The sequence below is a fragment of the Dreissena polymorpha genome, chromosome 1, assembly GCF_020536995.1.
Source record: "Dreissena polymorpha isolate Duluth1 chromosome 1, UMN_Dpol_1.0, whole genome shotgun sequence".
In the NCBI taxonomy this organism is placed as follows: domain Eukaryota; kingdom Metazoa; phylum Mollusca; class Bivalvia; order Myida; family Dreissenidae; genus Dreissena; species Dreissena polymorpha.
Genome location: NC_068355.1, coordinates 81,021,214 through 81,035,027, shown reverse-complemented (window position 1 = coordinate 81,035,027; position 13,814 = coordinate 81,021,214). Strand labels below are relative to the sequence as shown.

The following is a 13,814-nucleotide window of genomic DNA, read 5'->3' as shown; positions in this document are numbered from 1 at the left end:
AGGGCAGTAAATAAGTCAGTTACTGGAATATCAGTATGTAACTCTGCATTGAAACAGCAAAAAAAAAATCTAACTAACAAACAAGCATATAATCCAGTTCCGATGCTTGTCAATGTACATGTATGCTTTCAGCCTTGCTTTCCCCTGACATGTTTCTTTTGACTCATTTGTGGAGTTTCATTTCAGGAGTCAATGTTGCATGCAGCCGCATTTAAATAAGACAGGAACATTATAAAAATAGAATCTTAATTACTTGCGATATTAAATTAAGTTTTGTGTGAAGATGTCAAGACATATTCCAACATGCATTCGATATAAGAATAGGGATTTAGGTCTAATTGAATTTATTATGTGACGTTGGAAAAAGAGATCAATCATGGATTTAACAGCAGTCTTTCAACAATTGTCTTATATCAGTTTGACTGGTTGTATTTATCGTTTTAGCTCACCTGAACATGAAGTAACGATCAAAAATCCATTTCATCAAAACATATTTAACCCTTTCACACTTAGAAGCAAAGTGAAAATGGCTATGTGCAAACAGCATAAAACCAGAAAAGCCTGCGAGTAACTCGCAGTCTGTTCAGGTTTTATGCTGTTTGCTGCTCATCAGTATCTAAGGGTTGGAAGTGAAGCCTTAAAAACTTCAATTTAGTAAGAAAGGTATTTAATTAAATTTAACTTTGTATTGGACTTCAGATGCGTCAAAATACGTATCTAAGTGGTTAAAGGTTAAATTCTGATGTCTTGAGGGACATAGAAGACTGAACTCAGAAAACAAAAGTTTTTATAACGACCGACTATATATTTATGATATTTATCTCCAACTCTCTGACTTCCCATGCCAATCTGAATGAATACATCTCTTTATCAATGTGATGCAGGAGATATTTGTCATAGTTAAAATGCAGAGTATTACATGCTACAGTTTTTCAAGTTTATTCTACCCTAAATAACTATTGACAATTGCGTTGACATGTCCCAGAAAACTCACCCAGTGAGGTACTTTGAAAGCCTGTAATCAGATGCGATTTCAAACAAAAGATAAATCAATGAGTAAAGAGATAGGAGAAGAGAAACAATAAGCAAGGAGTCTTGCATGTGTCTCTTTGTGGAATGTCAATATAGGACAATATGGTTTAAATTCAATTGTGCCTGGTACACAGTTTGAAACAGTACATAATTCATTATGTGGCCAACTTGTGTTTCATAGATTTTATCAACAAAAACTTAACTACCAGAACAAAATGGGTCGACTTTTGTCACAATCTGATCAGAAATATGAATGAGCCTGCAATGTGAGGCATTCCAGCCATGGGACATCAATTAAAGAGCTTTAAACAGTGTTGCAGACTGTTTTAAAGCTGATATACAGTTAATACATGTCTGATATTTATTCCCCCCTTCGAAGAAGAGGGGGTATATTGTTTTGCACATGTCAGTCCGTCGGTCGGTCCGTCCGTCCACCAGATGGTTTCCGGATGATAACTCAAGAACGCTTAGGCCTAGGATCATGAAACTTCATAGGTACATTGATCATGACTGGCAGATGACCCCTAACGATTTTCAGGTCACTAGGTCAAAGGTCAAGGTCACAGTGACTGGAAACAGTAAAACGGTTTCCGGATGATTACTCAAGAACGCTTAAGTATAGGATCATAAAACTTCATAGGTACATTGATCATGACTGGCAAATGACCCCTATTGATTTTCAGGTCACTAGGTCAAAGGTTAAGGTCACAGTGACTTGAAACAGTAAAATGGTTGCCAGATGATAACTCAAGAACGCTTACACCTAGGATCATGAAACTTCATAGGTACATTGATAATGACTGGCAGATGACCCCTATTGATTTTCAGGTCACTAGGTCAAAGGTCAAGGTCACAGTGACTTGAAACAGTAAAATGGTTTCCGGATGATAACTTGGAAGTGCTTCGGCGGATTTCACTGAAACTTGGTATGAGTATATATATATAGATAAGAAGATGATGAACGCCAAATGGCATTGTACACCATCTGTTAATAATGGAGATAATGGCCCTTTGTATCTTGAAAAAATGCTTTTTTGTGTCTGGAGCCATATCTTGGAAATGCTTTGGCGGATTTAATTAAAACTTTGTATGAGTATATATATGGATAAGAGGATGATGCACGCCAAAGGTATATTGATCATGACTGGCAGATGACCCCTTTTGATTTTCAGGTCACTAAGTCAAAGGTCAAGGTCTCACTGACACAAAAGGTATTCACACAATGGCTGCCACTACAACTGACAGCACATATGGGGGGCATGCATGTTTTACAAACTGCCCTTGTTGGAATTGTTTCTGTTTCTGTTTGACAAACTGGCCCAACGTGTATAAATACAATATGTATATTTGTCTGCTTCTGTCATGCACTTGGAAGTTGGAACAATTGGAACTTCAATGTTTTTGTTTACAAAACTATTATTCAATGGTACATTTGTACATAATAAGTTAATAAGTTTTGAAAAAAATACTGTAATGTGCATGTTTTCTGTCATGAAACCTTAATGTTTATGTTCAATAATGTTCCATGGATGTTAATTCACTATTGATTATACCAGATTTGAGACATGTTTAGATAGATTAAAAAAGAAGCCTGCTAATTTTGGTAGATTTTTTTCTTGATTAAAATAAAATGCTTCACAAAAGACAGGGGTGGCGAAATCAAGTTGCCCGAGTCGTACATTTGCTTGTCTGGGCAACTGACTTTTTTCAATTAAGTTGTCCGTGGACAACAAGTTTTTTAAAAGTCGCGTCCAGGTATACAAAAATACATTGTATTAAAGCCGTAATTAAGTTTTACAAAACCGGATGTTGACATGCGATTACATTGTCAGTGCTATTTGCGGAGCAATCAAGCTAAAATAAGTGCACTTTCCTGCGCAGTGATCTCCCTTATTCTATATGAGACCGGGAGCATGCCGCATTTTCAACATTCGGCCCGACTGTTAGACAGTGTACAAACTGGTTTCTTTATTTTTACAATCAGACGGAAATAAAAAGTATCAATCTAAGATAATAAAAACACGGTCTACCTTGTTATTTAAGACGACTTTAATGGTAAAGATTTTAATCTTCAACAACGGAGCAGAAATCCGAAGCTTTGGGCAGCCCACCTCCCAAAAAACTAAGAAAAATTATGATAAAAAATATGATCTAAGTAAACGCACCAGAACTTTTCAAGAAACTTGGCTAACCGATTTTCAATGGTAACCAGTTTATATAATCAAATTGCTACCAGTAGCGGAGCCTCAGTCTGATGAGGTCCACATATTGGACTAGTTTAATTTGTTAAGATTACAATGTACTTATGTTCAGCACATGTTTTAATAACACTAGCTTCGCAAGATTTAAAGTTTGAGAAAGTCTTTATATTGTTTATAATATACTGCTATAATGAATGTACCATTGAAATACAATTATAAACAAAACAAGCAAATCATACTCATTTTGATATATTCCACATTATTTAACATTAATCAATAAATGCGTTTATAATTTATATAAACATTAACGGACAAGTGTAGTTCAGCAACGGGCAAGTTATATTTCCTAAATGGTTGTCCGTGGTCAAGTATAGTTTTTTTGAGATTTCGCCACCTCTGAGAGATAGAGAGGGAAAGATTAGACAGATCTTTAAAAAACAAAACATAACAATTTGTGTGCTTCGCTTCCTAGCAGGTAGCATGGCAGTAGCACTGACATTCTATACAACTGTTTGCCTGTGTGTGCACAATTTCTTGTCACAGCCAAAACACTTCAATATGTTTTAGGATATTCAAATAATTTGCCACATTTCATCAACTGTCAACCATCATAAGACAACTTATGGCCAGTCTCCCTACCTCAGAGGTCAAGGTTGCTCTTAGAAGTCAAAGGTAAAATTTGGCTGAACAATATATTGCATATTCTTGTCTCAGCCATCTTTTTGCCAATTATTGATTGACCTTGAAAAATAAACCATCATAAGACAGTGTATTTTGTGTAACTCCTGTCTCCCTACTTCTTAGGTGAAGGACACACTTAGAGGCCTATCTTAGCCATAACTTTGCCCTATATTTGTAAATTTAAACATTACTAGGCACACATGCAATCCGTCATAAGCTGATGTGTAGCAATTTTTTTTTGTCTCCCTACCTAAAATGCCAAGGTCACTGTTATAGTTCAAAGATCAAATTTAGAAACAAAACAACTGGTTAGTCTTGTATCTTTGTTATTCACCATAGAGGTCAAGGTGACACTCACATGTTTAAGGTCAAATTTTGCCATAAAACAGCCTGTATGGGTTATAACAGTCTCGAGTGCCTTATTTATCACCTGTCTCATAACCTCAAGGTCAAGGTCAAGCTTTATTGTCAAAAGTCAAATTAAGCCAAAATCATTTTGTTTGTGATATAAGCAGAGTAAAATTGGAATGTGGGGAGGGAGGGGGACATCTGTAATGAGACCTTTTTCAAGTTGTGATGTATAGACTCACTCAATGTAGCAAATTAGTTTGTATTTACTGTGGGTTAAAAAGTGCTTGTACTGAAATTTGCTACTCAGCCAAGCAGCTGGACTGTTGTCAACTGTTGATTGTGATGATGTTTATGGTGAACCCTTTGGATGTTGCTCTTTCATTATTAGCACTTATTATGATGATAAGGTTATTTGTCATTGGACAATTGTTGTTGTGAAATATTGAACACACCTGTCTGTAGCCCAGGGTTATTTTCATTGAAGTTCACACTGATTGGTTTTGAAGATAATCAAGTAATGAAATTTGCTGTAATGGCTATAGTTGAATGCTTAAATTATACACAGTTTAAGGTAGACATAAATATTACATAAGAACTAAGTAGCTGTGAAATGTGTATTTGCATTTACTTTTGATAGTGTATAGATTAAAATAATTAATATTGTATAATAATTTTAGTATGCTTAAATAATGTTATATTGTTGTATGCAATAATGAAGAAAACATTACATTAGTCTATAAAGGTGTCTTAAGTGATGGTATGACGTTCATTTAGTCTTTTAAAAAGTCCAACTTGGGCATTCAATTAAGGAAAGTGCATTTTCAAAGGTATTATAGTGTTATAATTTTTAAGAAGGTTTAAAGGTGGAAATAGTGCACCTATTATACTGTCTTCATTCATTTTGAAATTGTAGAATTATTTTCTAATTAGGCCAATTTGACCATGATGTTGGTTGTCTTTATTATTATTTTAGAAGATTAGTTTGGTATTTTATTTGTTATTCCAACGTATAAAAGACATTATAATCCTGTTGGGAACGGGAGCAATTTCCCATCTGGCGGGTCGTATGGAATTGAGCCAATTAAGTTGAAATAACTATTAAAATTAGCCAAATTCCACTCTTCATACAATTTTATTTTGAGCTGGGAATTAGAAATGCACTGAAGTATTTAAGATGTGTAATGTTATGCGGGAGTAGTAATTTTGTAACAGTAAACATTGTAAATCATTGTTAATGTAGTGGATTATGGTGATGATGATTATTATTTTTATTTTTATAGTTATTACAAGTTTTACCATATTTAAAATGTTAAAGCAATTAAATCAATGTGTTGAGTGCTGAACTAAGAAACTTGATCAAGGAATGGCTTTTAAAATGTAATAGATGAACTTTATTAGTATTCATTTTTTTGCGTGTGACAATATCAGAAAACAATAGCTGGATAGAATGTGGTGCCTCATAAATCAATTATCAGCGTTTGGGTCTTGTTAAATGGCCATTCATAAAATACGTCACATGGTTAAACTGAATATCTTTAAATTAATTTTCAATAAGATTTGCTGTTGACAAAATTCCAAGTTGAATGTAAAGATGTGCAATATTTACAAGTTGGGCAATAATTTATTCTGCATGCAGACTGGATATGTATTGAACAGAGTCTATTTCATTGAAGTAGTTGAAGTTGTGTGAAGAAGACCTAGAGAATTGAGATGGTTGTTTGTGTTAAAAAAGACTTTGAGGAAATAATATTGATTTAATTATAAAGAATCGATAAGTGGAAGTTCAATATCTTTGATATTTGTTCTAATTATTTATGGTAAGTGCTGATTATTATAAGTTTCAGTGCTGTGTCATATACAAGTTAAAAACGTAATCCAAATTGCATTGTCGCTATTGAAATTTGATTTTACTTTGTCACATTAAGAATTAGTTTTTATTTGAAGTTTGCTAACTCAAAAGCATTTTATTCAATCCCAATCAGTTACTTAACTAATTCTTTGTTATATCTTTAACCCTTTGCATGCTGGGAAATTTGTCGTCTGCTAAAATGTCGTTTGCTGAATTTGTAAAATAAGCATTTTCTTCATTTTTTTTCAAAGAATACTATCAGAATAGCAAACAGTTTGGATCCAGATGAGACGCCACGTTTTGTGGCATCTCATCTGGATCCAAACTGTTTGCAAAGGCCTTTAAAATTCGGTTCCCGCACTGAAAGGGTTAATAACAAGTGCTGAGTAGTGGGGATAAAGTATTTGATTAAAAATGATGGGAGTCAAACAATAAATTAAGTTTCAAAATTTAACACTTTGACATTTTTACTTCCCTGACTAGTCAAGTTGTTTCTGAATTTTACATAGATTCAAGAACTAAATGCAATGAAAATGGTATAATAATCATGTGCTGATTGTTGTCAGACACTAGTTGATTTTAATGTTTGGTAAGAGGGTGGATGTGCATGTTTCACAAACTGTTTCTACAAAAGGTGGATCCCAAATAAATGCTAACCTTCAATCAAATTGGTCATATTGAAATACTTTCATGGGAACTTCACGGTATGTGAAGTCTCTTCTGTGGGAAAATACCTGAACAACAGTTTTCTTTTGATAGCAGTAGCAAATTACTCTCAGCTTGAATATCAATGGAGGCAGAGGGTGTGCAACTCAATTGTGTAAAGGTGTTAACATTGAAAGAGAAGTGTACCATTTCATTCCCTTTTCAAACCTAATTTAAATACAAACATTTTTCTGTTTGTTTTGTTCTGGTTATTTTTATGAGGCATGTGTGAATATGAAACTTAAATATGCCGAATGACTTATTATTCAAACTTTATGCAAATATTATCCTTGCAGTGCTGAGTTGATTTTAACTGTATTATTTGCGGATTTCTTTTTTGATTCACAAAAACAATGCTATGACGTTTTTGAAACTAATTTGACATAAGGAATGCATGCACAACCCACAAACAATAATTATTGAACTATGTCACAAAAATGATGCAAATGAGGATCTATATAAACTCACAGGCAAAAATAGGAACATTTTCTATCAATATGTTACTATGGTTACCATGATTATTATAAGAACAACCTAAAATTTCCCTATCCTTAATGTATCATCTGTTTGTTTTCATGCATGTATGAATACGTTCCTTAATTATTAAATGTATAAACAACATATCTGTTACACAAAACAATACCAGCATCACAATGAGAGCACTGATACAAATTGCAAAAAATAACACACAAACAAATTTAAGCAGACATAATCTAATCTAAAAAAATATTTTTTGTTGGGGGTGATACAATGGAATCACATAAAATCTTCTCTTATGTAAAAACTGCCCATTAATGTTGTTTGTTACCAGTGCAGATCAAGTATTTAATATCAACACTTTTACATTAGAACAATTGTTTTGTACAACATAGTTTTGTGCCAGCCTATTTATCTGGGCTTTGAACAAGGTAAATATTTGAACTGAAAGTTTTATCTTTGAATTTGTTGACATTTTAATAAACCTGTACAAGTATTTGCATTCTTTATGCAGGCATAAAATCATGAAAATGTAAGAAATGACCATAAACATATCCGGAACAGCATATGCGTCTTGGTTAAGTGTTAAAATATGATTATGGGGTCTCATTAAAATTAAAACAGTTTAGTTGTGTATTAGCTTCTTGATTCTGCCTTTAGCCTTTGTAAGTAAGAATGCATGCCAATTTTTATACGCCTGTTTTAAAAAAACAGGACGTATTATAGTTTCACCTTGGCGGCAGGCAGGTGGGCGGGCGGGCGGCGTCCACAGCAGTTTCCGCTCTCTAATTCAAATAGTTTTGATCTTCACCAAACTTGGTCAGAAGTTGTATCTAGACAATATCTAGGTCAAGTTCGAATATGGGTCATGCTGGGCCAAAAACTAGGTCACAGGGTCACTTAGTGCATTTCAAGCATTTAGCATGGTGTCCGCTCTCTAATTGAAGTAGTTTTCATTTGATCTTCACCAAACTTGGTCAGAAGTTGTATTTTGACAATATCTAGGTCAGGTTCGAATATGGGTCATGCCGGGTCAAAACTAGGTCACGGGGTCACTTATTGCATTTCAAGCATTTAGCATGGTGTCCGCTTTCTAATAGAAGTAGTTTTCATCCGATAATTGCCAAACTTGGTCAGAAGTTGTATCTAGACAATATTTAGGTCAAGTTCGAATATGGGTCATGCCCGGTCAAAAACTAGGTCACAGGGTCACTTAAACCATTTCAAGCATTTAGCATGGTGTCCGCTCTCTAATTGAAGTAGTTTTTATCCGATCTTCACCAAATTTGGTCAGAAGTTGTGTCTAGACAATATCTAGGTCAAGTTCAAATATGGGTCATGTCGGGTCAAAAAATAGATCACAAGGTCACTTAGTGCATTTCAAGCATTTAGCATGGTGTCTGCTCTCTAATTGAAGTAGTTTTCATCTGATTTTCACCAAATTTGGTCAGAAGTTGTGTCTAGATGATATGTAGGTCAAGTTCAAATATGGGTCATGGTAAAGTTGTCCAAAACCTTCAAACGGGCGTATCTTGTGACAGTTTGGCACTCTTGTTATGTTTTTATGAAATCTCAGAAAAGGCATGATACAACATGCATTGTTGGCTCTAAAGGGTGATTCTAAATTTCTATGATAACTTAAGTTAAAATGACCTTTTTATAGATTGATAAAACTCAATATGTGTCTGGAGGGCAATATTGCGAAAATGAAGGTTACTTCATTTCTTTTAGACTCATATTATACCGTAGGTTTCCTTGTATAGCGTTTTACTTCCGAAATTCAAATTAAAAAGCTGGTGCGCACTATACATTGATACAATTCTATCCTGGCTGCTAAATTGGTAAAAATATGTCTGTAATCGTAAATAATCAAAATGGCCGCCATTTATTTTTCCAGAAAACTACCACCCTATAATCGTTCAGACTAAGGGGCCATTGTCTCTACAACAAGAAGTCGCTACTGGTAGATATGAACGCGGTAGAAGAAGTTTTGGTCAAAAATAAATTTGTTTGAATAAACTTGCGGACATTTCTTTGTTTTTGTTTTTACACTTCTTTATTGATGAATTTTGATGGGGACTGTTGTCGACATTCCGGAGAGCAGGCAAGGGAAGGTGTGAACGAGGTCTTTTTTGCTGGTAACGGTAGGTGTGAAAGGGGGTCATTTTGCACTTCGTAATAAATTGGCAGATGTTATTGAGTAATATGTGCCACGACTTGTTAAGACGCTAATTGACATTTGAGACACTAATTGACACTTGAGAACGTGAAAATATGCAATCGCATTTTGTGTGTATAAATATTGAACGTTCAACAGTGGAATTTCAAACATTCGTTAAAATTGTCAAAATATAGTGCTACGCCCGCATACCTCAACAACTGTACATGTATACTTGTCTCCCATGCGACATTCAAATTTAATGCCCATGCTTTCCCCGAGGAAAAATCTCACAGTGTACACTAATTCTTATTTTCTCACGTTTTTCACGAAATGCACGTGGACTGTTAATCTTTTGCTAGAAAATTACAAAATTGTCAGAAAAGTATAGTGCTATGCAACCCATGCTCCTGATCATAATGACGCTTCCTATTTTGAATGCTTAATTAAGCTTTCCAATGCCCCGGATAACTGGATTGTGCAATAGTAAAATGGCGGCCATTTTTGGTCCGATTTGGTGGTTTTATTGTCTTTAAATATTTTTTTCTCCAATTTTGCATTTAAAAAACAGCCTGCGCGCATACACGGGAGCCCACTATACGAGTAAAACCTACGGTAGTTGCTATGGTTTCAATTATAATTTTAAATTACAATTTGGATAATGCAACAAGTGATAAAGTAAAAGTTGATTGAACTTGGTATATTTGTATGTGGATAGAGGGCCATGTGTGAATTATGCACACTATTTGAGTGCTTTCTGTAGGTATCACCTTCTTGGAAATCTGGTCCGTGTAATATCTTAAAAAGTACTTAAGTTATGTTGATGAAATTCAGTAAGAGTATAGAGGGCCATACAATGAATATGCGTGTTATAAACTTCTGGAGATGCTGTTCTTACTCCAACAACATGGACTTTGTTGGAGACTAATGTTTTGTGTGTGTATATATATATCATGTGCTTTAAATATTGCTTGTTCTTAATAACTTTAATTACAGGTTGTACTGTGGGAGGGATACGGTTTATTTGTTAAATTGACTAACAAAGCCTGTGTGATTATAATCTTGTAGGGGTGAATTTTAAGTTATGGAAATTGTTATGGTGTAACCAATCTAACTGATAAGGGAGGTTGTCATTGTTCACTTAGGGTAACACAACACGCAAACAATATTGATTCATAAAAACACACAAAAGATGCTTTATATTTATAAGAATTTATTTATGCTTCTAACTTGTGTTATTTACTTGTGAAAGTATGTATCATTAATTCCGCTTAATTATTTTCTAAATTAAAAATCATATGGAACTTTCAAAACATGTCAATTTGTTTACGACTTGGGAAAAGTATCATAAGAGACCTATTCTAACATTGATTTTCTTATCAGGTGTTTTTTTTTTACAACAAAATAATGATTATAAAACTTTACATATAGTTTTCACCAGTATCCTTTAAAGTGTCTGTTCACCATGTTAGTAAATAGAAAAATTTTCAGCTGATATGTTTTTTATGTAATAATAGGGAAATATGTAATAAGGGTTGAAATGAAAAAAAAGCTATTGAAATTTTAGCTCAAAAGTCATGCATCTTGAGAAATTTTAATCGTAGTGAAAGCCCTGTGATAATTCAATAGTTTTTGTAAACCACTAGACATAAGATTACAAATTATGTAAACCTTAATTTACAAGTTTCTACAGGCCAATCCTGAATTATCTGTGTGAATTCCAGCCACAATCGTCAATGCACCACGTTTGAGCACCCAGTGACTGGTCATTGGCCATTCCTATCATTATCTATGTCACTTCCAGCCACAATCGTCACTGCACCACGTTTGAGCATCCAGTGACTGGTCATTGGCCAATCCTATCATTTTCTATGTCACTTCCAGCCACAATCGTCACTGCACCACGTTTGAGCACCCAGTGACTGGTCATTGGCCAATCCTATCATTATCTATGTCACTTCCAGCCACAATCGTCACTGCACCCATTTGAGCACCCAGTGACTGGTCATTGGCCAATCCTATCATTATCTATGTCACTTCCAGCCACAATCGTCACTGCACCACGTTTTAGCATCCAGTGACTGGTCATTGGCCAATCCTATCATTATCTGTTTCATTTCCAGCCACAATCGTCACTGCACCACATTTGAACACCCAGTGACTGGTCACTCAGTGATGGACGGCCCTGCTAGAGAAGCGCCCCTGAGCCCGCAGTCCCTCAGTACGCCCGGGCGCAAGGGAAGCGGCAAGACCAAGCCCATCAAGGCCCCGACTGCTTCACGAGAGGAGAACTCCAAAGTCATACTGCGTGGATGGCTCCACAAACAGGTATGTATCCATGGTGACATGGCATGCAGCTTTTTTGTTGTAGTTTTGTTGATACTAAGAGTCATGTTATGAGAGACATATTTTCTTATCATGAAATTTGTTGGCCTTTTTACTAATTTTAGCTCAGGATTTCTCATTTCTAAGTGATATCTTTTCCCCGAAACTATGAATATTTTTCTCTAAAATAAGTTCACTCCTGAAAATAGGTGAAAATTGCTGTGTAGTGTCTTTTGATTACAAAGCTCTTAAGTACATGTATTAGTAGATTCAATTGATTGTGTGCCGTATTATGCATATTCGGGGTTTGTGTTTAGAAAAAGTTGAAACTGCTTGATATAATTTTATGAAACATAGCTCACCAACATTAAACACATTCTATAGCAAAGTACTGTTATTGTCAAATCGCAAGTTTTCATTGTGGAGTTAAGTGACATTTGGTTAAGTATACATTGAAAAAAAACATCCTATTAACTTACTGCAGTGTTTGTCATTTGCAACAAGTGCACAAACAATACTGATACAACACATTTCAAGCATGTTCTTCACATAACTCGCAAGTATCAGGTAAGTAAATTGACAAGCTATCCAGTAGTATCAACCCTTGAAATGATTAAATGGTACATGAAATGTGTTTAGAATTATTTGTTGTTTAAATGATAAACCTATTGTTTTTGTGTTGTTCTATTTTTTTTATCCCCGCCAAATTTTTTTCTGAGGGGATATAGTAATTGGTCCCGTCCGTCTGTCCGAAACTTTGTCCGGAGCATAACTCCAAATCTATTCAATGGATTTACTTTAAACTTAGAATTTAAACAGATGGCAACTAGGAGAAGTGCAGTGACCAAGAACCATAACTCTATCTAACTTAGTTATTGAATTATCTCCCCTTTTATATAATTTTAAAGTAAATTTTTGTCCAGAGCATTTCTCTAAATCTACGGAAGGGATTTATTTGAAACTTAAAATATAAACAAATGGCAAGTAGGAGAAGTGCAGTGTTAAGAACCCTAACTCTTATATTCCTTAGTTTTTGAATTATCTCCCCTTTTATATAATTTCAAAATAAATTTTTGTCCGGAGCATAACTCAAAATCTACTAAAGGGATTTACTTGATACTTAAAATATATACAGATGACAAGTAGGAGAAGTGCAGTGACTAAGAACCATAACTCTATCTACCTTAGTTTTTGAATTATCTCCCTTTTTTTAATAACAAAGTAAATTTTTGTCCGGAGCATAACTCTAAATCTACTGAAGGGATTTACTTGAAACTAGAAATATAAACAGATGGCAACTAGGAGAATTGCAGTGAACATGAACCATAACTCTTTCAGCCATATTTTTTAAAATTATCTCCCTTTATTTGTTTTACAAGTATTATTCTACTCTCTAAAACAAATGTTGTCATACAAGCAAACACATTTCGGCGGGGATTTGGCACTACTGTGACAAGCTCTTGTTTAACTGTAAAATGAACGTTTTAACAAATACTTAAATTTAAAAACACAATGTCCTAGTAATATAAGCTATAGATCAATTTGCACTGTCTTAACCCGTTACCACTTAGATATGTATTTTCATGCATGTGTGGTGCATTACAAAGTTATATTCGATTTAAGACTTTTGTTACTAGATTCAAGTTTTAAGGTTTCATTTCCAAACTTAAGATACTGATGAGCAGCAAACAGCATAAAACCTGAACAGACTGCGAGTTACTCGCAGGCTGTTCTGGTTTTATGCTGTTTGTACATAGCCCTTTTCACTTTTCTTCTAAGTTGTTAAACAATTCTATGCTTTTCTAAATTAGCCTGAATAAAGATCAGCCATGTCACTTTGAAATAACATCTTTCTTTTTTTTAATTGTTTGTTGGGCCCTTAAAATTTGATTTCATCTCTAAATTCTTCTCATACATGAATGGCTGCTGAATGCTTTACTTGTTCATTATTAAGTACACATACTATGATATTAACTGAATAACTTTCTATATTCATAAACATTATCATTACTTACACATCTATGAAAGTGGAAAT

General features: G+C 34.4%; 1 protein-coding gene across 8 annotated transcripts in view; it reads left to right on the top strand.

Annotated features, from left to right (window-relative positions):
• The window catches only part of LOC127837513 (uncharacterized), an 81,269-nt gene that overhangs the window by 13,048 nt on the left and 54,407 nt on the right, over window positions 1-13,814 (top strand). For all 8 annotated transcript variants that reach the window (XM_052364681.1, XM_052364691.1, XM_052364715.1 and 5 more), the window contains one exon: window positions 11,578-11,782. In XM_052364681.1, the coding sequence (XP_052220641.1) occupies window positions 11,578-11,782 (205 nt within the window). The remainder of the gene's footprint in view (window positions 1-11,577; window positions 11,783-13,814) is intronic.